Raw genomic sequence first — 27,008 nt, 5'->3', positions numbered from 1 at the left:
CCCTTTTGGACATCAATGAGAGTTCGTCCAGTTGCTAGGAAAGGTCTTCCTAGAATGAGAGTAGCACTCTTGTGCTCCTCAATTTCCACCACTACAAAGTCAGTGGGAAAGGCGAATGGCCCATCCCTGACAATCATGTCTTCAATCACGCCTGATGGGTATTTAATGGAGCCATCAGCAAGTTGGAGACATATCCTGGTTGGTTTGACTTCTTCAGTTAAACCAAGCTTTCTGATAGTGGATGCAGGTATTAGGTTGATGCTTGCCCCAAGATCACATAAAGCTATCTTGGTGCAATCACCCTCTAATATGCATGTTATCATAAAGCTCCCGGGATCCTTAAGCTTTTCTTGGAAGCTTTTCAGAATGACTGTACTGCATTCCTCAGTGAGGAGAACTCTTTCAGTTTCTCTCCAATCCTTCTTATGACTCAAGATCTCTTTCATGAACTTGGCATAAGAGGGTATTTGCTCAAGTGCCTCTGTAAACAGAATCTTTATTTCAAGAGTCCTGAGATAGTCTGCAAAGCGAGCAAATTGCTTATCCTGCTCCTCTTGGCAGAGTTTTTGAGGATAAGGCATTTGGCTTTGTATTCTTCAACCTTGGTTACTGCAGGTTTATTTCCTACAGAGGTGGTTAGAGAAGCCTTTTTAGAGGAGTTGTTATCAGTACTTGTGTGTGTCTGATCCCTCACTGGCGTTTGAATGCCAGGGTTGGAAGCTGGATTGGCGTTGGACGCTAACTCCTTACCTATTTCTGGTGTTTGAACGCCAGAACTGAGCTTCCCTTGGGCGTTGAACGCCAACTCCTTGCCTGTTTGTGGCGTTTGAACGCTAGAACTAAGCATAGGTTGGGCGTTTAACGCCAGCTCTCCACCCTTTTTTGGCGTTTGAGCGCCAGACTTATTCCTCTCTGGGCTCTTACTGTCCTCAGAGGGATTTTGGGTAGCAGTTTGTTCATTTCTTGGCTTCCTGCTGCCTTGAAGTGAGGTATTTAATGTTTTCCCACTTCTTAATTGAACTGCTTGGCACTCTTCTGTTATTTGTTTTGATAACTGCTGTTCTGTTTGCTTCAACTGTACTTCCATATTCATATTAGCCATTCTTGTGTCTTGTAGCATTTCTTTGAATTCGGCCAGCTGTTTTGTTAGAAAATCTAGTTGCTGATTGAATTTAGTAATTTGTTCTGCCGGATTGAGTTCAGCAGTTACTGTTTTAGCCTCTTCTTTCATGGAAGATTCACTACTTAGGTACAGATGCTGATTTCTGGCAACTGTATCAATGAGCTCTTGAGCCTCTTCAATAGTTTTTCTTATGTGTATAGATCCACCAGCTGAGTGGTCTAGAGATATCTGAGCTCTTTCTGTAATCCCATAGTAGAAGATGTCTAATTTCACCCACTCTGAAAATATTTCAGAGGGACATTTTCTTAGCATCTCTCTGTATCTCTCTAAGGCATCATAAAGAGATTCATTATCTCCTTGTTTAAAGCCTTGGATGTTCAGCCTTAGCTGTGTCATCCGTTTTGGAGGAAAATATTGATTCAGGAATTTTTCTGACAGCTGTTTCCATGTCCTTATGCTAGCCTTAGGTTGGTTATTTAACCACCTCTAAGCTTGGTCTTTTATAGCAAATGTAAATAGTAATAATATGTAGATATCCTAATCTACTTCCTTATCATGTACTGTGATAACAATTTGTAAAAACTGTGCCAGAAACTCTGTAGGTTCTTCTTGTGGAAGACCGGAATATTGGCAACTTTGCTGCACCATGATAATGAGCTGAGGATTCAACTCAAAGCTACTGACTCCGATGGAGGGTAGACAGATACTACTCCCATATGAAGCAGTAGTGGGGTTAACATATGACCCCAGAGTCCTTCTGGACTGTTCATTTCCACTTAGGTCCTTGATGGAGAAAGGGAGATGATGTGGATTTATTTTATTTATTTTATTATATTAAAAAAAATTTTCGAAATAATAAAATAAAATAAAATAAAACTACAATAAAAATAAAAATAAAGGAATTGAAAATATTTTATGAGGATTTTCGAAAAAGTGAGGAGAGAGAGTGGTTAGGATATTTTTGAAAAAGATATAATTTTTAAAAACTTGACAACTAAGATATGATAAGAAAAAATTTTAAAATTGAAATCTAAATTTTCTTTTTTGAAAAAAAATTCGAAATATTTGCTCAAAAATAGTTAGAGAAGATTTTTTTTATTTTTGAATTTTATGATGAAAGAGAAAAACACACAAAAGACACACAACTCAAAATTTTTAGATCTAATGCTCCTTGTTTTCGAAAATTTTGGAGGAAAAACACCAAGGAACACCAAACTTAAAAATTTTAAGATCAAGACACAAGGAAGACTCAAGAACACTTTGAAGACTCACAAGAACAACAAGAACATGAAGATAGAACACCAAACTTAAAATTTTTAGAAAACCAAAATAAAATTTTTGAAAACTAAAGAAAAATTAACAAAAAAACACCAAACTTAAAGTTTGGCACAAGATTTAATCAAAGAAAAATTATTTTTGAAAAAGAGATTTTAAAAGGGAGATAGCTAATTACCAAGAACATAAGCACAATGCTCTAGCCAATTGAGCTATAAATTTAACGTGTTTTAATAAGGTATTTAATAAATAAATTTTTTTTTTGAAAACTGATATTTTGAAAAAGCACAAGAAAAACAAGAAAAGACTCAGAACAAGAAAACTAAAGATCAAACAAGAAAAATTGACAAGAACAACTTGAAGATCAAGGAAGAACAAGAACATGCAATTCGAAAATTGAAAGACAAAGAAAAGCATGCAATTGACACCAAACTTAAAACATGACACTAAACTCACGGAAAAACTAAAAATCAATAAAGAAAAATAATATTTTTGAAAAATTTTTGAAAAGAAAATAAAAGACTCTGACCCAAAAGACAAAATTTTCCTAATCTAAGCAACAAGATGAACCGTCAGTTGTTCAAACTCGAATAATCCCCGGCAACGGCGCCAAAAACTTGGTGCACGAAATTACAATCACACTTTTGGAACTCCGTACCACTAACCAGCAAGTGCACTGGGTCGTCCAAGTAATACCTTACGTGAGTAAGGGTCGATCCCACAGAGATTGTTAGCTTGAAGCAAGCTATGGTTATCTTGTAACTCTTAGTCAGGATATCAATTATAATTATCAGTTGACTTGCAAATGAACAAGAGAGCATGGATTAAATAATACTTATTATGCAGTAATGGAGAATATGTTGGAGTTTTGGAGATGCTTTGTCTTCTGAATCTCTGCTTTCCCCCTGTCTTCTTCTTCACGCACGCAAGATTTCTTCTTTGGCAAGTTGTGTGTTGGTGGATCACCGTTGTCAATGGCTACCATCCGTCCTCTCTGTGAAAATAGTCCAAGTGCGCTGTCACCGCACGGCTAATCATCTGTTGGTTCTCACTCATGCTGGAATAGGATCCATTGATCCTTTTGCGTCTGTCACTATGCCCAACCCTTGTGAGTTTGAAGCTCGTCACAGTCATCCAATCCCTGAATCCTACTCGAAATACCACAGACAAGGTTTAGACTCTCCGGATTCTCAAGAATGCTGCCAATGGATTCTAGCTTATACCACGAAGACTCTGATTAAGGAACCCAAGAGATACTCATTTAATCTAATGTAGAACGGAGGTGGTTGTCAGGCACGCGTTCATAAGTTGAGAATGGTGATGAGTGTCATGGATCATCATATTCATCGTATTGAAGTACGAATAAATATCTTAGATAGAAACAAGTATGTATGAATGGAAAACAGAAGTAATTGCATTAATTCATCGAGACACGGCAGAGCTCCTCACCCCCAACAATGGAGTTTAGAGACTCATGCCTTCAAAGAGTACAAAATTTAGGTCTTGAATGTCACTTGTTACAAAATAAATCTCTAAAAGTTGTTTAAATACTAAACTAGTAACCTAGGTTTATAGAAAAATGAGTAAACTAAGATAGAGAGTGCAGAAACCTACTTCTGGGGCTCACTTGGTGTGTGCTGGGACTGAGACTTGAGCTTTACACGTGCCTAGGCTATTTTTAGAGTTAAACGCCAGGTTGTAACCTGTTTCTGGCATTTAACTCCAACTTGTAACCTGTTTCTGTTTCTGGCGTTTAACGCCAGAATGCAACATAGAACTGGAGTTGAACGCTAGTTTACGTTATCTATCCTTGAACAAAATATAGACTATTATATATTGCTGGAAAGCCCTGGATGTCTACTTTCCAACGCAATTGAGAGCGCGCCAATTGGACTTCTGTAGCTCCAAAAAATTCATTCCGAGTGCAGGGAGGTCAGAATCTAACAACATCAGCAGTCCTTTTTCAGCCTGAATCAGATTTTTGCTCAGCTCCCTCAATTTCAGCCAGAAAATACCTGAAATTATAGAAAAATACACAAACTCATAGTAAAGTCCATAAATATGAATTTCTCCTAGAAACTAATAAAAATATACTAAAAACTAACTAAAACATACTAAAAATTACATGAAATTAACCCCAAAAAGCGTATAAAATATCCGCTCATCAGCGTGCCATGCCTTACTTCAAGTGGCACACCCAGGCCTTTTTAAAACCTTGGATAGCCTAGCGTGCCATGCCTTCGAGCCCAAGTGGCACGCCCAGGCCTTCTCCCTCTTCTTCTTGCTTCTGGAAAGTTGAACTGGCATGGCACGCCCAGGGTCTGGCGTGCCATGACCATTATGTGTGGTTGGACTTCCTCTCTGGAAAACTGAACTAGCGTGGCATGCCCAGGTTCTGGCGTGCCACGCCCATTTGTGTGCTTGGCTCCTTCGCTGGCGTGCCATGCCCAGAACTCAAGTGGCACGCCCAGGTCTTCTCTTGGTTGATTGGTGATGATGGCGTGCCACGCCTGAGACTCAAGTGGCATGCCTGGGTAGAAATTGGTAGCTGGCATGCCACGCTTTCGATACCAAGTGGCACACCCATATGGTTGGCCTCCTATCTCCCTCTCTAGAACATATAACTATCATGCCACGCCCATTATTCCTCTTGGTTCCAGTAGCTGGCGTGCCACGCCCAGCTTTCAAGTAGCACGCCCAGGTGAGAATCTTGAGCTGGCTTGCCACGCCTTCGATACCAAGTTGCATGCCCAGCCTTTGCTTTGGCCTCCTTGTACATTGGCCCGCCACAATTACATGGTTAAAACGGCGATTTTTGAATTAGGTTAAAATAGCAGTTCAAACCGCCGTTATTTCCGAATAAAACGGTGCTTTTGGTTGGTTAAAACGGCGGTTTAAAACCGCCGTTATTTCCGGATAAAACGGCGCTTTTCTGGTTGATTAAAATGGCAGTTTAAAACCGCCGTTATTTCTGGATAAAACAGCGCTTTTTGATTGGTTAAAATGGCGTTTTATGTTGGTTAAAACGACAATATTTATTGTTGAAAAATGGTAGTATAAAACCGCCATTTTTATCGAGTTAAAATGGTATTTTAATTGTTTAAAATTGTAGTTACAAACCACCATTTTTACCGGAAAAAAGTGACATTTTTTATTATTTAAAAAGACAATTTTAACTATCATTTTTACTACGTTAAATGAACAATTTCTTGTTTAAAATTTCACAATAACAAAAAATTATAACCCATAAACAAAATATTATGTAACTCAGAAATAAAGTATTAAACATAATATATAATATTTTAGTATTGAAAATAAAAAAATAATAACTCCTATACAAATAAAGTATTAAACATAACATGATTTTTTAATTCTAAACATAACATGTAGCTAAAGATACATCAAATCTCCATCATAAAAATCATGAATTGTTGAATTATGATGGCTCCACCTAATAGATAGTACCCTTCGAATTCGTATATCTCAATAGGCTCCTCTGGGCGAGGAACTAACTTCGCTGTTTCTTTTACCTTGTAGCCTGAAACCAAACTACCAAAACTTATCAAGAAATGAGAAGGACAAATATTTTGTTTATTAAAAAAGAATTTGTTGAATATCACTATACTGTGATATCGGATGAGTATTTACAAAAAATATTCCAAACTATATATACAAATGAAGACAAAGTAATGGGCTAATATAAGATCTTTAAAGTGCAGATACTCTAAGGAAGATTAGAAATTTAGCATACACTTGCCAATCAGCGAGAAAAATAACTCTATTTAACAATTGATCTAATATTTTGATATGTGCAAAAATAACAGTCCATTTAGAAATCCCTCAATAAAATCAGGTCAAAAAATATAAGCACACAAGTTATGGTTGAGGTTGTAACACACTGCTTTGTATTTTGACCACAAATTATATTGAATTGACACAAAATGTGAAATTATGAATCACTCTATTATTCAGTAGAATCCTTTTGCATTCAAATGATGAAAATAAGCTTTCTTATTTATGATTTTCTACTTTATTTAAATGAACTTAAACTTCACAAATTGGTAGCAATGAAATAGATACATAGCTACTGGCACTAGCTTAAGCAAGGAAAAAGCAATACCAAAACTCTTTAATGATCAGAAAAGTAAAACACTTAAGCTAGTAAAGTGATTTTTACATTTTTCCAACTATTATACAGAACACTGTAACCTATTCCAATCCTTAGTCCTAAGGAGATCTTTACCTACCCTATAAATAATTGATGTTATCCATTGAAGAAAATTATATGCATGTTTTCTCATTCTTTTGTTTTCATTGTAACACTCAAAAGAGCAATGTTGATATAATCAATAAAAATAAGTCTCCTTCTAATAGTTACAACCCAATAAACATAGTGAGAAATTAGAAAACTTACGTAATAGACCAATTTTGGCCAAGAGATCTTCACTCTTCATCAATCCCACAATCTTCATCAGAAAAAGAAAAGAAGATGTTGAATTTAATTATGTGGCACACCTTGAAAGATTCATTGTCTGTTTTAAAATTTATTCCTGGAACATACTTTAGCCACATAGAAAATCCTCTATATACAACAAAAAAATAATAAATAAAATTAAATTAAATTAAAAATTATAAAAATTAACGAAAGATTTAAGGACTCCATCTCCTTAAGCTTTTCTTATTAATCTTATTTAAAATGGTCATATGCACTTAACACATTAGACAATTCCTGCACCGAAAGAAGAACATATAGTTATTTCAAGTAAGAACCAAATACAATAAAATGAAAAAAAAAATAATGGATGCATGTGCTTTTTTCATTGAAACAAAACAAAATTAAATTAAAATTAAAATTTTCTTACAGCATTGTGAACTAGTGTGATCAACTCTTGCATTGTCTTTTCTGCCTCTAGCTTATGGTCTTTATTGCTCAAGACACCCACACCTAATCTGAGGTTATTTTCATAACATAAAAATAGTAATTAAAAGAACAAAAACACAATAAAGAAGACATTAGAATCTAGTAATGTAATGTATTGTATTGTATTTTAATGCAGCAATGTTCTTAAGGCTCACAGACAACTCTTCCATGCAAAATCATAACCAAAGTTTGCATCTTTAATAGAATATAGTTTCTTATTGTTTTATGCAAGACACCCAACAAAGAAAGCATACAACTATCATATCACTAGTACAATCAATGAATCAGTATCTTATGTATGTCTCTATGTTTCTAAATCTTCACAATAAGGATAATGAGAAATCGAAAAGCATACTGAAATAACATTTATACATTTATATGCATCATATTTGCAATTAAATAAAAGAGTGTTGTATTGATTCAATTTCAATATAAGCAGTGTCTTTATATATTGGTCCACTTAAAGTTTCATGTCAAAATAATAAGTTATTTTATTACCAATTTTATAAATGATCGAAGACATGAAAAAAGATATGTTTCTTTAGTTTTATTCAGCTTGCATAAATATGACAAGATTAAGAAGTTTAAGTGTCCTCGCAAAAATTAAACAAGTCTTGATGAGAAGGTAAGAAAAATGAACTTACAATCTCACATTGTAATACATGCAAGGGAGTCCTATCAAGAATATAACCCAATGTCCAGCTATAAGATTGGTGATGCAGAAGATCCCTTGGATGATGAATTCGGGCAAGAGGAACCTAATACATTAAAAAGCCGACATTAAGTAAAATATTCATGTCCATGATTCAAAATTCTTTCATCATGTCTTCTGGTTGGCATGAACATAAAAAAGAAGAAGAAAGAAACAACATATCATCTCTGAGTAAGGAAAATAAGATAAATAAGTGATAAGTAAGATACAAACTACAACCTAGCCATTTCAACAGCCTCAAGATCAGTGCCTCGAAAAGCCCCATCAAGCTTTGCCTTTGCAAAATTCCTTGTTATCCTGTTAATTCTGATTCCTTCTATTATGGTGTCAAATGGATTCTTAAGTCTTCGTCCTTCTACCTCCTCTTTGGTATACGTAACTCCTCTCGTTACCTTATTATACAAACTGGAACCAGGAGGATCTATAAGGATGCACTTGATCCCTGGATTCTTTTCTTGTTGTGCATAAAACTAAAATGTCAAGCAGGGTCCATAATCAGAATCGCATTGTTGCAAAGGTGACGGTAGAGGAACGGGATATGAACCTAAAGAAAACTGCTAATACCAGACACAATGCCACTAATGCCTGCTGCTACATTTTCTTTAGATGCCCTTCTAGTGATCTTTGTGAGTAATTGACACTAGTCTTACTCTTTCAACAGTTGTCCCAAGGGCTTCAATTATTTGAGACTGAAATTTTGATTCCAATACAGTAAATAAATTGTTTCAGTAATAGTGGGGAAGCTAAGAAGAAACATGGTTAAACTAAATTAACTTGATAGACAAAAACTTCACTTTGTCAAGATTAATCTAGCAGTTCTATAATGACATGCAAAATGTTACAAGATAATGACTCCTAATAGTGTATAATTAGCATGCTTAACTAGAATAACAAAAGTACCTACCTTCTCAATGGCGGCGTCATTGGGTATAACAACGTGGGATTTTCATGCGAATGCAGGAGCAACCATGGCAATGCTAATGGAAGTGCTACTAGCACTCCCTTCAGTGATTATTCCACCTGGACTTAGCTGGCCAGATTCTAAGGCCTGCATAATCAATCATAGAGAATTTAATATGCAGTGAAAGACTTTTAATTCACACCTAATTTGTCACAAACTATGAATTTATCTAAAAATTTTATTCTAAATAAAAATCCTAAAAAGCACTAAGATTTGTACCTCTAGAATAATTAGATGACTTGAACATCTTGTCTTAATTACAGAAAACAGCAAGAAGAACCAAGTAGAAACTGGAAACTTAATTCACAGAACAAACTTCTTTCATATTTTATTTCCAGATTCAAATCTAACATAACATATAAGTTTTAACATAACATAGCACTCCTTCTCAACCTCATCCATCAGTCTCATACTCATGCACCAAAGAATCAAAACCCTAATATCGTACCGCGAAATCAAAACTTGACTTGACTAGTTGATTTCCACAATATCATGGGGTATAACTGTAAATTTAGCGAAAAATGAAAAAAAATAAAGAGCACTTACTGTGAGCAAGTGAGATGAGCAGTTCTCGATCTCATCGATCATGTCACGTGCATTTGCCAGGGCTGGCACTGCCTCCATGATTCTGTTGGAGATGCATTCTGAAGAGTGGAAGATTGATGGTTTAGAAGTTATAGTAAACTCTCGTTGCAAGTATAGTTACTAAACCAAGCAATCAACCTTTCTTACAAAAGTTTTGGTTGTCACAAGTAACAAACCCCTTTTAAAATTGATAACCGAGTATTTAAACCTCGGGTCGTCTTCTCAAGGAATTGCAGGGAGGTATGTTCTTATTATTGGTTATGAGTTGTAAATTGGGGGTTATGGAAGTAAGGAAGCAGTATGTTGAACAAAAAAATAGTAATAATAAAATAATAATACTGTAAAATAAACTCTTGGCAAGGTATAAGAACTGGAAGTCCTATCCTAGTTATCCTTATCAATTGTAATGAGAATTGGATTTTTCTCCCACTTTGTTAACCTCTAACTATGAAGGTAAGTTAAGTGGATGAATTAATTCTGATTCCTCAAGTCCTAGTCTTTCCTTGGGAAAAGTCAGAGTTAGTGGAACTCGAATTAATTCTTGAAGAATTCCAATTTTCAATTAACAATGAGTTTGATAACTCAAGAGTCTCCAATGACTCAACCCAAGCCAAAAGGGAAAAATCCAAATTATTTATATAAATAAAAGAAAGCAATCATAAGTCTGAAATACCTCAAAATATATTAAATAGAAAATCAATCTAAACATAGAGAGTCATAACAAAATTGAGAAAAGAAATAAAAGAACATTGAACCTGGGATTGAGAGTCACTCCTAAAACTAAGAGAAGTCCTAAATCCTAATCCTAAGAGAGATGAGAGAACCTCTCTCTCTAAAAACTACATCTACTCCTAAAATTGTGAATGTGAAAGCCTGTTTTTGAATGGATGTATTCCCTCACTTTATAGCCTCTAATCTGTATTTTCTGGGCCGAGAACTGGGTCGAAAACAGCCCAGAAATCACTGGAGAAGAATTCAAATACGCTGATTTCCGTCACTGCGACGCGGCCGCATGGAGCACGCGGTCGCATCACCTAGCGTCAGAGCAACTATAGCATATTATATATCAAATCGAAGCCCCGGACGTTAACTTTCCAACGCAACTAGAACCACATCGTTTGGACCTTTATAGCTAAAGTTATAGCCGTTTGAGTGCGAAGAGGTCAGGCTGTACAGCTTAGCAGTTCCTCCAACTTCTTGCATTCCTTCCACTTTTGCATGCTTCCTTTCTATCCTCTGAGTCATTCCTGCCCTATAATCTCTGAAAGTACTTAACACATATATCAAGGCATCTAATGGTAATAAGAGAGGATTAATAATAGGCAATTTAAAGGCCAAAGAAGCATGTTTTCAACCAAAACACATAGTTAGGAAGGCAAATGTAAAACCATGCAAATAGTATGAATAAGTGGGTAAAGAGTTGATAAAATCCACTCAATTAAGCACAAGATAAACCATAAAATAGTGGTTTATCACATTCGCGTCGAGACAGTTCTCTCCTCATGAACATGTGGTAAAATTCCACCACCTCTGGCACCCTCCTCAACAAGAACAATAACGCAGAAGATAAATCAAAGTAAATACACAATAAGAAAAAAGAACAGGCATTCTCTATTTCTTCCTATTAGAGCATGAACTAGATCTAAAAGTATGAAGAGGAAAGAAAAATCAAAAGATGAAGTAGATCAAATTAGTAATTAATAATTCACAAAATAGCAAAACCAAATCACAGAAGCACAATTGGAGGCCAGCAACAACGGCACCGCTTGTGGCGGTGGCAAACTTCAGATCGAAGTTGAAGAACCAGATCATAGAAGCTCAATCGCAGGCAGCAATAACAGCGTCACTTGCAGCAATGTGAAGATGAATCGTGACGGCAAACCCTCAGATCAAAACTGGAAAACTAGATCAACAAAAATGGCTTCCTCGCGTGGAGATGAACAACGGCAATTTTAGGGTTTCGTATACTCTCCCTCTCACATGTTGAAAAGCATCACTTGCTTTCACTCTCATATTCTCTTTTAGTTTTATAAAAAAAAACATTAAAACAATTGCAGTGGCGGGTATAAACGCCAAAATGTAGCGCTTTTAACAAGGATATTATGACATAAGAGAGAAATGTTAAAATAAACCAACAATACGGCAGTTAAGTAACATTGCCGTAATATTAGTGCCCTTTTAATCATATTTTTTTGTAGTGATTGAACTGAGCTCCATTATTCCTCTCTTTTGAGTTCTATCTGAAGCATAGAAATACTCATTCTCAGCCACAGTTTCAATGACATCTATGACTTCTTCAATGGTTTTCTTCTTATTGAGTGAGCCTCCTGAAGAATGATCTACTGCTTGCTTTGACTCATATAACAACCCTTCATAGAAGATGTGTAGTTGTACCCACTCATTGAACATATCCGGTGGGCATTTCCTTGTCAAATCTTTGAACCTGTCCCAGGCCTCATAAAGTATTTCACTATCTTGCTGTCTGAAAGTTTGCACCTCATCTCTTAGCCTGTTGACTCTCTGTGGAGGGTAAAATCTTGCTAGAAATTTGTTCACAACTTCATCCCATGTTGTTAGGCTCTCCTTGGAAAATGCTTCCAACCACTTTGCTGTCTTATCTATGAGTGAGAAAGGAAACAAAAGTAGCTTGTAGGTGTCAGGGTGTACACCATTGGACTTTACAGTGTCACGAATCCTCAAGAATGTAGTGAGATGTTGGTTTAGGTCCTCTTGGGCTCCCCCTCCATATGAACAATTATTCTGGATAAGTGTGATGAGTTGAGGCTTCAACTCAAAGTTGTTAGCATGGATTGTTAGTTTGAGGATGCTGCTGCCACAGTTTCCTGGATTTGGGTTGATGTAGGAGCCTAAGACTCTCCTCTCCTGCCCAACATGATTGCCAGCATCCTCTCCAACATTGTTATGCACTTCTTCCTCCATAGTGGTTCTCAGATCTTCCCCCACTACTTTCTCTCCAACTATGCCTTTGCATCTTGCTTCCCTCCTTAATCTAAGGAGGGTCCTTTCAGGTTCACTATCGAAGGAAGATGAAGTTTCTCCCCTTCTACCTGTCATACATTCAATAAATAGCAAGCAGAGGGCAAGTGAAGGAATCACTCTTGTCAAGATTAGTGGTTAGCTTAGTTGATGCAATTAATCAAACAGTTAGAAGAATGGAAATATGAACAATGAATAACTGAAATAATCAAAGTAAAAGGAAAACAGAATGGAAAGAAGAAAAATTAAAGAACTAAAAGAAAAACATCAAGGTAATTAAATTGCTTAATCTAGCTCTCCAATCAATTTAATCATTGTCAAATTCAAACTAATCCCCGGCAACGGCGCTATAAAACTTGATGAGCCGAATTCACTCCCCATATAAAAATGATGAATCCTTTCTTTTGGCAAGCGCACCAAAATTATCGTCAAGTAATAACCCACAGTGGAGTGGGATTGTATCCACAGAGATTGGTAGATTTGAACAATTTTAATTAATTGATGAATTAGTCAAGCTAAACAGAATAGATTGTGATTGCAGAACTGTAAATCGGCAAAATTATAAATGACTCAAAAGTAAAGAAAAGCAGTAAAGTGCAGAAATGGAAATGGCAAGAATATAAAGAGTAGAAACTTAAATGACTTAATTGTAAATGAGAATGGGGATTTTCAAAATATAAAGAAAGCTATAAAGAAAGTGGAAGATAAGAATAAGGGAATTCATTGAGATCAGGAGATGTTGTCTCTTTGGATTAAATCCAGCTCATATCCTCTTCAATCATGCAACTCATTGACCTCTTGGCAATCATGATTGATTGAGCCCCAATCCCTTGGTGACTCAATCTCTCAGATCTTGATCAATAGCCAATTCCTTGGTCTAATTACTCATGAAGAGAGATATGCTTGGTCCCTGACTATACCACACATCATCATAGGTCCAAGTAGAGGGAGGATTATATGTCACCATATCCAAACACCAAAACCCAGATCCTACTCAAGTGTGAGAAGGAATTTCTAGCTTGGTTTCATGTTTCCTTTTCCAAGGTTCCCATGAAACCCATTTTTCATTCAATCTCTTTTCCAAGATAATTGAACACTAGCATTAAAACGAAATTCCTTCTAGCAAATCAAAGAGAAAATGAAAAGAAGAAGAAATTAACTATCATTAATCCATCAAGTACAACAGAGCTCCCTCTCTCAATGAGAGGGAATTTAGCTACTCATAGCTCAGAGAAAAGTACAAGAGATGGAGAAGATGATAAAGTGAAAAAGTAAATCTAACTAATAGCTCTACTCCACAACTTAGCTTTCCAACTGCTTAACCCCCCCTTTTTCAGTATCTTTTGGGGGTATTTATACTACTCCTAGCACTAGAAAAATAAAGGAATTACAAAAGTGAAAAGAAAAATACAATTTGGAGGGAAAAGAAACTCAATAAACGTGATTTCCTAGTTGGCGTGTGGCTGGCGCTTCAGTGGCATGCCATGCCCACTCTGAATCTGACTTGGCGTGCCACGCCCAACTCTTCAAGTGGCACGCCTTCCTTCATTAGCCTCCCTAGCGTGCCACACCTTCGAGCCCAAGTGGCACGCCCAGGCCTTCTCCCTTTTCTTCTTGCTTCTGGAAAGTTGAATTGGCGTGCCACGCCCATTATGTGTGCTTGGACTTCCTCTCTGGAAAACTGAACTAGCGTGGCACGCCCAGGTTCTGGCGTGCCACACCCATTTGTGTGCTTGGCTCCTTCGCTGGCGTGCCATGCCCAGAACTCAAGTAGCATGCCCAGTTCTTCTCTTGGTTGATTGGTGATGATGGCGTGCCACGCCTGAGACTCAAGTGGCACGCCTGGGTGGAAATTGGTAGCTGGCGTGCCACGCCTTCGATACTAAGTGGAACGCTCATATGGTTGGCCTCCTATCTCCCTCTCTGGAACATATAACTATCGTTCCACGCCCAGGGTCTAGCGTGCTACACCCATTGTTCCTCTTAGTTCCAGTAGCTGGCGTGCCATGCCCAGCATTCAAGTGGCACGCCCAGGTGAAAATCTTGAGCTGGCGTGCCACACCTTCGATACCAAGTGGCACGCCCAACCTTTGCTTTGGCCTCCTTGTACATTGGCATGCCACACCTAGATGCTCAAGTGGCACGCCTAAGTGAGGGTAAAAGCTTGGCGTGCCACGCCTTCGATCTCAAGTGGCACGCCCAGGCCTTTTTTGCCTTCAACCTCTTCTCTGGAATCTTGTACTAACGTGCCACGCCATGCTGCTCAAGTGGCACGCCCATTCATTTGTGGCTTTCTTAAGCTTGGCGTGCCATGCCTGACTCATCAAGTGGCACGCCCAAGTGACTTTTGAAGCTGGCGTGCCACGCCTTCGATACCAAGTGGCACGCCCATGGCTCAAGTGGTGGACGCCCCTTTAGTGGCCTTCATTGTTGTTCTCTGGATAATTGTACTAGCGTGCCACGCCCATGTATTTGCTTTGAGAATCCCCTCTAGACTTCAGTACTGGCGTGCCACGCCCAGCTCCTTGCGTGCTACGCCAGTGCATTTTTGTGGCGTTTGCTCCAAGTGGCACGCCAGTTTCACACGCCCAGCTTGTTTTGTTGTTTTCTTCCCCTTTTTGATGCCTTTTTCACCTGAAATTTAGCACAAACTTATTTCAAAGCAATGTACTATAATATTCATCAAATAATGCATGAATTGCAATGATCAAATGAGATTATGCTCTTTTATGGTCCTTTTTATGCAAGAAAAAAGGGTAGATGATGCAAGTCATCACCTCCCAACCACAAATAGTAAAGATATGCAAACACAAGTATATCACACAAGAAATGCACAAGTAGGAAGCAAGTAAGACAATTAGGTAATTAGCAAGTAATGATGCAATCAGTTAGGCATTCCAAACAAATCACATATAATGCATATGATGCATGCCTGTCCTAGTTGCTGATGAGTCTCATCTGTCAATTGCAAAGCCAACCCGACGTGTCCTGCTAGCTAACCATTGGACAGAACACCAAACACAGAGCAAGTGGGACAACGTCACAACCCTTGCATCTTACCGGCGTACCCGGAGCAGGGGACAACTTCACCCTACCTCTTACCCAGGCAGTATTACATTCTCGGCCTGGAGCAAGCGGCAACAAAACACAGCCCTTGCATCTTACCCGGAGTCACATACAAAAACACACTTTCATTATCATTACCACCCATTCATTCATCCATTCATTCTCAATTCATACCCGGAGTAAGTGGGTAATACCACTGCATCTTACCCGAAGTTCTCGCCTCTTACCCGGAGCAAGTGGTTAGCACCACTGCGTCTTACACGGAGGCACATCACAGTAAACTTCGATTTCATTATCTTTATAATTCATTCACCTCAGCCAACTGGCTTGAAATCATAATCCATGATCAGCCACAAGCCATCATCTCATACACAGCCATTCGGCTCATCTTATACGCAGCCATTCGGCCATATCATACACAGCACTCCACTGTCCTCCTAAACATCTCATATCATCTGTATTAACCATAACTCATCATAATATCCCCTTTCTTCCTCCACAAGTTACTCCCTTCTCTAGCTTACTCTCATTCAGTAGGCATTTTACATCAATTTAAGATTTAGGGAATGAAATTGGGAGTTTATAAGTGTGAAAGAATATCTTGGAAGGTTACAAGCTTGCTGGGAATGCGAAATACTTGAAAACAAAATTTTAGAAAAGGAATGGGTCGCGTGCATACGTACAGGAGTGTGCATGTGCACGCCCAGAAGCATTTTTAAACGTGTGCATACGCACAGGAAGCAAAATCTCCAGGGTTGAGTGCACGCACAAGGTGTGCTAGAGCCACCAACTGCATGTCATTCCCAACGTGCACAGCGTGCAAAACTTCCTTGGCCATGTGCGCGCACAGAGCATGCTAGCGCTCCCAACAGCAACCTCATCCCCGCGTGTGCATACACATAAGGCTGTGCGTGCGCACAGGCTCAAAATTCTGTGTAGTGTGCGTGCGCACAGGGTTGTGCGTATGCACACAACCTAGAAATCACAAATTCTGCAGAAGTTGCAGAATCCAGATTTTTGGCCCAAACTTCCAACGATCATATCTCCTTCCACAAAATTCGGATTTCCACCAAATTTAAACCATTTTAAAGCTTATGAAATTATCTGTCAATTGATATAAAAATCATCAAATTTCAAAAACAATAGCTTGAGATATGATCCACTGAAGTTCATAAAGATCCCATTTTTACCAAAACTCATAAACTCCCCATTTCAAAACATACACTTACCAAATCCATCAAAATCAACCCAAAACTCAACCATTCTGACATTAACCATTCCAAACCTCATTCAATCATCAACCCATCAATTACACCATTTTTAACCAATATCTCAATTTAACAAATCTCACATCATAATCACCATTTCATATCTCAATTCCCAAAATAAACAATCAATTTCATCAATCACCATATATTTTCACATGTCAATATCATACTCCAAAAATATGCTCATCAACAAGAGCTTCAACCTTTTCATCAAATAAACATATCAATCCATGTATCCATATCAATCCAATTCATTCATCAAATATAACATGTCACAACCCACCAAGTTCATGCATAATAACACAATTTACATCATTCATCAACTACCTCATTATTTCAAAACCCTATCCTAAGGCCACTAGCCTACGTTTTCACACCACATTACATTTTAGATACAGGAAACCGAAACCATACCTTGGCCGATTCCCGTTCCACCTGGAACACCTCTAATATCAACCTTCCAAGGTTTTCAAACTCCACCAACAGATTTTCCCAACACAAAGCTCCTTTCCAAGCTTTTCAAAACCACCAATCAAGCTCCAATACACACATATATAATGCCTAAGCCATAATATCACATCAAAACACAATAACTAAATATCCAATACCTCAAATTCAACACTTTCACTAGGGTTTGAGATCCCTTACCTTACCCAAGGATCAAAGAGGCAAGAACAAGCCTTCCCTTCAAGTTAATTTGATCCTACAATATAAGGAGCTCACAAATTTCAACATTTTTGCCCAATAAATTTGAAATCAAGGGATGGAATTTGAAGAAGAAACTATAGCTTACCTCAAGAATGTTTGTGTAGATTTCGTAGAGCTCGACGCCGCGGTCGCATGGCCACATACGGTGCGTCAATCGGAACTCTGAATCAAAAGTTATGATCAATTGAATATAGAACAAGGGTTTTGGAACTTCTCCTCTTTCCCTTGGTGTTCATCAACGTGTGTGTGTTGCTTGGAGGAGAGAGAGTGCTGAGCTCTCTAATAAAATAGGGCTTGGCTGGGCCATTGGGCCCAACATGGGTCTAGTTGGTCCGGTTTGGCCTGTTCGGCCCAATCTTGTGCCGATTTCTTTAAATTGGTGTCAAAATTCTCATTTTAATTTTCTCTATCACATTAAACCATAAAAATCTCATTTCTCACTTTCTAGAATATATTTTAATTTATGGGTTAATTAGTCATTAATTAACTAGATTTTACACGCCACGCTTTTTTCAATTTTTGCCACGCTTTAAAAGCGTGGCTATAGAGGTGTTTTCTTATAGTGCCATTAATTTCAATATTTTTGTCACAGTAAGGACTTAGTTACAAAATCTGATATGGAATAGGGACCTAATTAAAAAGAAAAAAGTATAGGAACCAAATTAAAAATTTGATAAAACTTTGGGAACCAATAGAATAATTAAACCAAATTGTAAACATTTCAAATTTGACTAGTCTCAATTTATTAAAAATTAGAAACATAAAAAAATTGTTATTTTATGACCTATAAATAAAAAATAATAATAAATTAATCTCAATTCGTTGATTATGTATGTTATATGTTTGAATTGTGGGTATATTATACATATAAAATTATAAATATTGAATTAATGATATTTTAATAATTCCGCTATACAACTCATATTATATATAAAGACTATATGTTATAAATAAAAAATAGAAATAAAATTTTAAATATAATTATTAACCGATCAAATTAAAATCAATAAATAAGTATATATATAAATGTAAATAAAAAAATAAAATAATTTAAAATTATGATTTATTCGCACACGTGAGATAATTTAAAAAAATTTATAGTTTAGAATTTGGTAATATATTATTATAAAAACATATTAATTTTGGAAATTATATATATGAAATGATGGATGTTATTAATTAATATGAAATTATTGATATTACAAGTGAAAAATTATAAATATTATGTGTGTAAAATGAGATGTTAAGTTAAAGATATTTTTATAAATTTTACTATGCAACTCATATTAATTATTACATGCATACCGACTATTATAAATATAAAATAGAATATAAAATATAAAAAACTTATGAAATAAATTTTTAAATAAGTTGGTCAAATTTAAATGTCATAAAATAGAAAAATATAATAAAATAGTTGATACTTGACCAGGATTGTAATAAAAAAGATTAAAAAAATAAAACAATAAATAAAAACCAAGGCAATGTATATATAAAAAAAAATTTATATCGTGAATAGCGATTGAATACTTACAAAATTAAAATGAAAAAAAATATTTCCATTAAAAATGTCATGGCCGAAAATGAACCATGACCAGCGCTCAAGGAAACAGTTCCATAGCAAGTCTATCAGACTCAAATATAAATTAAATAAGAAAATTACAAATATTTTAAAATAAATTTACAGTTTCTAAAATGAATAATTACATATTTTTAATAAAAGGTAAAATAAATAAATATGGATGGATCCTACCTGTGACATATGGAGCATATGACGTCTAAGAACTCAACAAAAATGAAGTAACAATTGCAGATCATTACTCTTGAATAGAAGGCTCACACATTCAAGTATTTGTTCCTGAAAAATATTTTTTTGAAAAAGGGGTGAGTTTTGCAACTCAGTGACTAGACAATACATCTATAATCCACATGAGACCATATAAACATTATCATAAAAATAATTTTAGTTAGAAAATAATAATTTATACAAATATGTGAATCAATAAGGGAGTTCTCATACAGAAATCAAATCAAATAATCCACACTTGGGCGGCTCCACCTCTAAGGGTAGCCCTTTCCTCTCGTGTGTCCTAACAGAATAACAGATCTAACGTGTGGCCTACACGTTAGACTAGCAACACCCCTGCTAGCTGGAGTCTGAGTTAGATGCATCTAAGTTAACGTCATAACCGCCGTTAACTACGGTTTTCTAATACGAGCCTCCCAAACCAATTCAAAACATATAATTTCAAATACAACAAATCTTTGATCTTTCAAATATATAAGGCATCGAATCAAATCAAATCATATTATACTTTCTCATCAGAATCCTTTCCAATCATACTTTTTTAATCAAAACACATTTCAAATATATTTCACAATCTTTAAACTAAGTGAATACCAACAAATACTTCAATGCTTCAAAAACAGATATTCAAGTAAACTCAAACATTTTAGAATAATGCAAAACTTTATCAAAAATATATATGGTCTCAAAAACAGATATTCAGATAAGATCAAACAATTTAAAATAATGCAAGACTTCATCAAAAATATATATGGTCTCATGTATAGTTCTGAAAGTATAAACTTCATAAAAATGAATTATTTAATTTTAATAAATCAATTATTCTAATTAATTTAAAATCGTTCTAAACAAATATAGTGAGTATAATTCAAAGATCATAATAGATATATGTCAAAATAATTATATATGCACAGTCAAACAATTCTAAATATAAAGCCTACTCACAACATGGTCCTAAGGGACCGAAGAGGCCGAACTCGGGTGCCAAATTAAAAGGGTACGAAAGAGCGCAGAACTTGAACTGGGACAATGCAGCAACTTCAATTCTTACGATAGCAACAATGGCCACGACACCAGCCAAAGGCAGTAGATTCAAATTGAATGAAAGACAAATACAAATATAGTTCTGAAAATCCAAAACAGAATAGAGGCCAAAAATAAATCAGAATAAGAGCAAGACAGAGAAACAAAATGGCGGCAGAGATAAGGTGAAATTGGAATAGATCAAGGGAAGAAACTAGACCAGAACAGTGGTAAGACAGTGTTGTCGGCAAGTTTGGAAGTTGTAACATGTTTCCCGGCAACAGTAAGAGCTACACTGGTGAAGCAAAACAGCAGTGGCATTAGATCCTCTCCTCCAGCAGTGGCATCAGTAACTCCGACGAAAATAGGGAGGCCAGGGGTCAGCCACGGTGGAGCAAGTTAGGGGATAAAGTAGCTCCAGGTGCACCAACGGTGAGCTCCAGCGACGGCAACAGCAGAATCCTCCATCGTCACCTCCTCTCACGACTGCCACCTTTCTTCCCTCCATCTTGTAGCTCTCTCACCCTCTCTTCGATCTCTACGCTTTCCGCTGCAACGACAAGGTCTCCCTCCAATGGCGATTTCTTCGGCAGCGACAATGGCAAGGCGACGCGACAGCGAGCTGAGAGCGGCTGGGCGAGACGGGTGTGGTGGCGGCGCGACGGCAAGTTGGACTGCGGTGAGACGCGACGCCGGTGCAATAGCCCTCTCCCTCTTCTTCCTTCTCTCCTCCTCTCCTTCACTCTCTCGATCTCCATCTTTCTTTTCTTTTTTTTATTCTTTTCTCAACTCGTGGGTGTGTGCTGTGAGGAAGAGGGTGTGAGGGGAGTGTGTATGCAGCAGTGAGAGGTGAGTGAGTGTGTTAGAAGAGGGTTAGGGTTTGGTTTGAAAAAAGAAAGGGAATAAGGGTATTGTAGGGATTTTACAAAAAAATACCTTGTTCTCTTTAAAAGTTTTAGTGTCAAAAATTATTTTGGAGAAAATATGGAAAATGAGCAAACTATATACTATAAAATAAAATCAATATATATACACAATAAATATGGGATATGCTTTTATTACTATTAATGTAAATTATATACCAAACACAAATAAACGTACGATGGTTTTAAAAGGAAAATAAAATATTACTAATGCCAATTAAATAATATTGATCCATTAGTTTTCAAGATAATTACCGTATAACTAATGTTATATGCGCGTGAGGTATATGTATAATAATGTATGCAAGTGATATAAATGAAGTCAAAATTAAATTTTTTGGCAAATTTAGATTGAAATTTCTTGTCTCCTAACCATTGAGTTAAATTTTATTTTGTCTCTGAGATTGGCAAGTTGTACTGATTTGGTCTCTAACTTTTTAATTGCTACAATTTGATCTTTCAAATTTAAAAAAGTGCACCAATATAGTCCCTCGTGTATCTTCTGTTGTTGGAATTCAACACCGTTAGTGGTGTAGCTCAAGTCTTGTCACGCTAGACATATTAAAACGACGTGGTATGCGTTTTGGCGCTAAAGAAGACACTAAAAAACGTTGTTTGAGGGTTTGAACAATTCTAAAACATTATATCCCTCCCTTTTGACATTTTTCAAACCCTGAAATGACATCATTTAGTGCTCTTTTAGCGTCAAAACGTGTACAACGTCGTTTGAATATGTCCAACATGGTAAGACTTGAGCTATCTCACTAACGGCGTTGAAGAGGGACTACATTAGTGCACTTTTTTGAATCTGGAGGACCAAAGTGTAGCAATTGGGAAGTCAGGAATCAAATCAGTGCAACTCGCCAATTTTAGAGACCAAAATAGGGTTTAACTCCCTAAACATTTTTTTATGGTATAAGATATTAAGCATTGCTATATGAGCAATAAAATTTATTAATTTTTAGTCCATATTTCACTAGCATTCACTACAACAAAAGCGCCACTTAGCGGCAGAAATTTTGCGACAGTTGTGTTAAACCGCCACGAAAAGACAACCTGCAGCGCATATAACGGCGGTTAGAGGTTGGAGCTGCAATCAGGCTGACATTTATCGGCGGTTTATTTCAAACCGCTGCTATATTTCCATTAGGTTTGCATTTCGCGGCGTCTTTTCGAAAACCGCTGCTATATATCCGCCGGGTGATTTATTGTTTTACATTTTGCGGCGGTTTCATTTAAACCGCCGCAAAATATGTATTACCACATATTGCATTGTTCTCTCTAGTAATAACCATCTAGGTATAATCTAGTTAAGTAAAGACTACTATCTGAAGCTACATATGTTTAAATCATTGTTACTTTAATTCGTAACACTTTTTCTACATCCGTTTTACGTAAAAAAAATTCACAAGTTACTTGTAAACTATATATGTTAACTCATGTGAACAAATTTACCAATAAAATTTTCTTGATTACATTATTGACATTTAAAAATTGTATTCAATCATGAATGTAAAAGAAGAAACTAAAATCAAACTCTAAAATCTTAATAGTATAAAAATAAAAGTATTAGAACAAAATATTAGTTAATATTAATAAAAAAGGATAAACTTTATCTAATTCTTTTTAACTTAACATATAATTTATCTTTTATAATGCGTCAATTTTTAATTAAATGTTATCTTAATGTGATAATTAATTATACTTGTAATTTGAGTTACTTCAATTTAATTAATTAAAGTTAATTATATCTTAACAATAGTAAAACTATTTTATAATTAGTATTATTTAAAATAGGTGATTATATAATTTTTTAAAATATTAATAAACAAATTTAATTTTTTTTTCAAATCATTCTTTTTTAAAAAAACACTTCCGAGTCCCATTACTTGAAATAGATTATCACTCCTCAATATAATCGCTCACTACCTCACCGTGATAATAGTTAATTGCTTTAAATATTACTTTATCTATTCTTTTACTTTTCAAGATATTTTTATCAAATTATAAACTCTGCGAACTTTCAAATTTTTAAATAAATCTAACTATTCATCCTAAAATTTTAATCTTAATTACTAGATGAAATCAATATAAAAAATAATATAACATTATTAAAAGAGATAATAGAAAATTGAATAAAAATAAAAGTTTTATGAATTCACCTCTATCAAAATATGTTTAAATTAGTTACTTGTGTAGTGAAATTTTGGGTACAATTTTAAAAAAGCGTCACCATGATGAAAAAATAGGAACGAATAAAAATCATTACATAGAGAAAGTTAACTAGGGTACCTGATTTGGAAAAAAAATTTTATTTTTTTCTTTTTTTCTTAGAGAATAATTTGAAAAAAATAGAATTTAATTATTAATATTTTAAAAAATTATATAATTATTTGTTTTAAATAATAACTTAATTACAAAATAATTTTATTATAGTTAAGATATTTATTCTAATTAACACATCATATATATAAAAAATAAATTATATGTTATTTTAAAAAGAGACCAAAAAATATTTGTTTCTAACATTTCTCAACATTATAACTAATGCTATAAGACACATCCACAAGGGTACATATTGATCAGTAATCACATCAAAATCTGAGTCTGAATAAAAGTAGACAACGAAACAAATTTAAAATAACAAAGAAAACGAAAAAGAAACCAATAGCATTGCCTCAATCCTGACCAATCCTATAATCAAACTCATACCATAGGCAGCATAATATAGTAGGAGATCCAAGAAACAATCAACACTAGTGCAAAAGTCGGTGAGAATAAACTAGGAGCCATTGAACTATCCCCTTTTGAATTGTCGGATTTGGTTGGTGTGGTGGTTGTGCTTCTTGTCGGAGCAGTTCCGGGGGTGGTAGATGCCTTAGGTGTGCCTTTGGTATCAGAAGATGAATCCTTTGCCTTTGATGGCGCTGGGGCTGGAGCCGGTGTCGGAGAGGCAGCCTTTTTAGCTGCCTTCACCGTGACAGCAAGTTGCATACCGCCCATGCAGTGCGCCGGCGCAGCGCATATGAAGTAATGTGTGCCGGCAGTCTTGAGAATAATTGTGGTGGTACCACTGCTGTCTGTAGTAAGTGAATTGCCTGTTGTGCAGCTTTTGTAGTCATTTTCTTTAACTTCGTCTACTGTGTGCCCAGCTCCATAGTTGAAGACTGTGGCACATCAAATAAAGAGAAATATTAAAAGACAAACACTTATTTTTAGTCAATAATATTTTGAGTTAACATTTTGTTTTTAAAAAATTTAATGACGAGTATTTTTATTAAAATTTGATCGATTAGTAAAAAAAAAAAAGTGAATAATCTTATATCATTAAAAACACTAATAATAATTAATTAATAACTATAAATCATAAAACTTGTTAATTAACTCCCTAGTACTCCTCTTTTATTTTATAGTACTAGAATCTAGCATCTCAAATTTAGAATTTAAAATTTAATATAAAAACATCTTTATTACTTAAATGCTGTAAAAGAAAAAAAAATTTCGTTGATATGCGAGCTGTTTGTGTTTTGCAATGTGAACTTTAATTTGGAGAGGTTAACATTTACTGTCAACAAAGTGATAGAGTAATAGACAGAAAATAAGTATACGAATGATTTTTGTAATCATGCATATCGGCCTTGCCAACGTCCAAATTTTATCTTCCAATTGCAATTTCCCTTTCCGATCCTAAAACACGTGAAAACCACTTGTGCTTGTGCATTACCTAGATCTAGAAAAAGGATCCACCATCTTGGCTTTTATATCACTTATTAGATGGAGCGCTAATATTATATAAAAAATAATTATAATTATTAATTACGATGCAATTTTTTATTCAAATTCACTTGTGTATTATCAAAATCGATTTGACTTCTACCTCATTTGAGTCTTTTAGAACAAAATAAAGTGAATGCTGACATAGTGAAAAATAGCTAACTTTAATATCTAAACAAGTAAATGATCTTGGAAAACTTCGAATGAATTATGAAAAAATTTCCTAAGTATGCACTATAGAACAAACATATTTTGGTTAAAGGTTCGACATAATGGTATTTTTCATAATTTAATATTAGAAAAAATTCAAAGAGCAGTATTTTTATACCAATTTTAGCCGTCATTTGGCTAATACAGAAAAGAAAGCGTGTATACACGCCAGTGCATTTGGACTTTTTTTTTTTTGACATATATATAAAAATATTTTTACTTAGTCGAAAATAATAAAATTTGTTGCGACCCTCTGACACTAATGTACATGAAACCAAAAGGATCTCAACTCACCAAGTTTATCACCAACATGAAAGGTCTTGTCACTAGCCCAAGTACTATAATCAGCTCCGATTGCCCAACCTATGGACTCTCCAACGGTGTATACTTTTGCCAATGTAGGGAGAACCGTGTTCATAGCTTGAAATAGAGTTAGATACAAAACAACAACAATTGACGATTCCATTTTGAATGAAAAAACAAATGTTGGAGAAAAGGGAAACAGTGTTATAAATAAAGGAAACTACAGAGGAGGCTCTGATCGAGGAAGATGATGTGAAATGAATTTGGTTTATATAATAATATTCATCTTTTGCATATTTGCATGAAATGGGTTGGAGTTGGTGGGTCGGAATGTTAAGCCCGGTTGGACTGAGTTTCCATGATGGTGACTTGAGTTAAACATCAAACCTAATGCATGGTTAGAAAAAAGTGGGATCATCTTTTCTTACCAATTTCCTATGATACCAAAGAGTGGTTGCATAGAATTATTCTTCTGTGTTGGTTAAGACACTGACATCAACGTTTCTTCCAAAATCTAAAGTTTTTAATCGGTTTTGTACAAAATCATTTTAAGGAAAAGCTCTTTTTGTTTTTTTTTTTTTTTCCTTCTTTTTTTTGGGAGGGGAAGGGGGTTTCTTTGGGGGAGGGGAGTAGGTGACTTGAAACATGGATAATATAGAAGAAAATATTCAATTTGGTCTTAAAATTATATTCGAGGTTTAATTTAGTTTTTAAAATTTTAATTGTTTCATTTTAATTCCTAAATTTTTTAAATTTTAATCACATTAGCCTCTGCGATGATTTTCTTCGGAATCAAATTTTAAATAAATTATTGGTGTTAATTATAATTATACAATTAAATTTATCTAATAATTATTGAATATATCATAAAAAATAACTAACCACTTATAAAAATAAGAGGATTGGCAAGAAATCACCTTTAATTTATTCTTAAGAAACACAAATGAAAAAAAAAAAATCAACCTCTAAATCACATAACAATAATAATATATAATGTTTTCATGCCATGTAATTAATCATTTAAAAGATTAGTCATTAGAGAGACAATAATATATAGTTATTTTATTTAAATTAATATTCATAATTACATATTTATTATATTTAAAGTTATCTAATTATTTCAGTGATAATTAAAAAATATAAAATAAAAATTTAATAAAAAACAAGATAATTTTGAGTTATTTTATACTTATATTATATTATTTATCAAATAATTTTGTAAATAAATTGATTGAAATTATCAGGTTAAAGTTATATGTGTGATTATTTTATTTTATATTGAATTTTTATAACAAGTATCCTATATAAATATAATGTTTAGAACACTATTAAAAAAAGTTTTAATAGAAAAT

At 35.1% G+C, this 27,008-nt stretch overlaps 1 protein-coding gene and 1 non-coding gene across 2 annotated transcripts; one reads left to right on the top strand and one right to left on the bottom strand.

Annotated features, from left to right (window-relative positions):
• The first annotated feature begins 11,981 nt into the window (after nucleotides 1–11,981).
• LOC112768310 (small nucleolar RNA R71) lies at nucleotides 11,982–12,088 on the top strand. The gene has a single exon (XR_003185745.1). It is a non-coding gene; the product is annotated as a small nucleolar RNA R71 (small nucleolar RNA).
• Nucleotides 12,089–23,884: 11,796 nt separating this feature from the next.
• On the bottom strand, nucleotides 23,885–25,959 carry LOC112767417 (blue copper protein). Its single transcript, XM_025813274.3, has 2 exons — nucleotides 25,648–25,959; nucleotides 23,885–24,536 (listed from the first exon to the last, which is right to left on the bottom strand). Exons 1-2 carry the CDS (start codon nucleotides 25,817–25,819, stop codon nucleotides 24,076–24,078), a joined length of 633 nt encoding a protein of 210 aa, XP_025669059.1. The 5' UTR covers nucleotides 25,820–25,959; the 3' UTR covers nucleotides 23,885–24,075.
• Between the last annotated feature and the right edge of the window lie 1,049 nt (nucleotides 25,960–27,008).

Source organism: Arachis hypogaea, chromosome 17 (assembly GCF_003086295.3).
Source record: "Arachis hypogaea cultivar Tifrunner chromosome 17, arahy.Tifrunner.gnm2.J5K5, whole genome shotgun sequence".
In the NCBI taxonomy this organism is placed as follows: domain Eukaryota; kingdom Viridiplantae; phylum Streptophyta; class Magnoliopsida; order Fabales; family Fabaceae; genus Arachis; species Arachis hypogaea.
The sequence above is the reverse complement of the archived record's forward strand: the minus strand, read 5'-3'. Positions and strand labels throughout refer to the sequence as shown.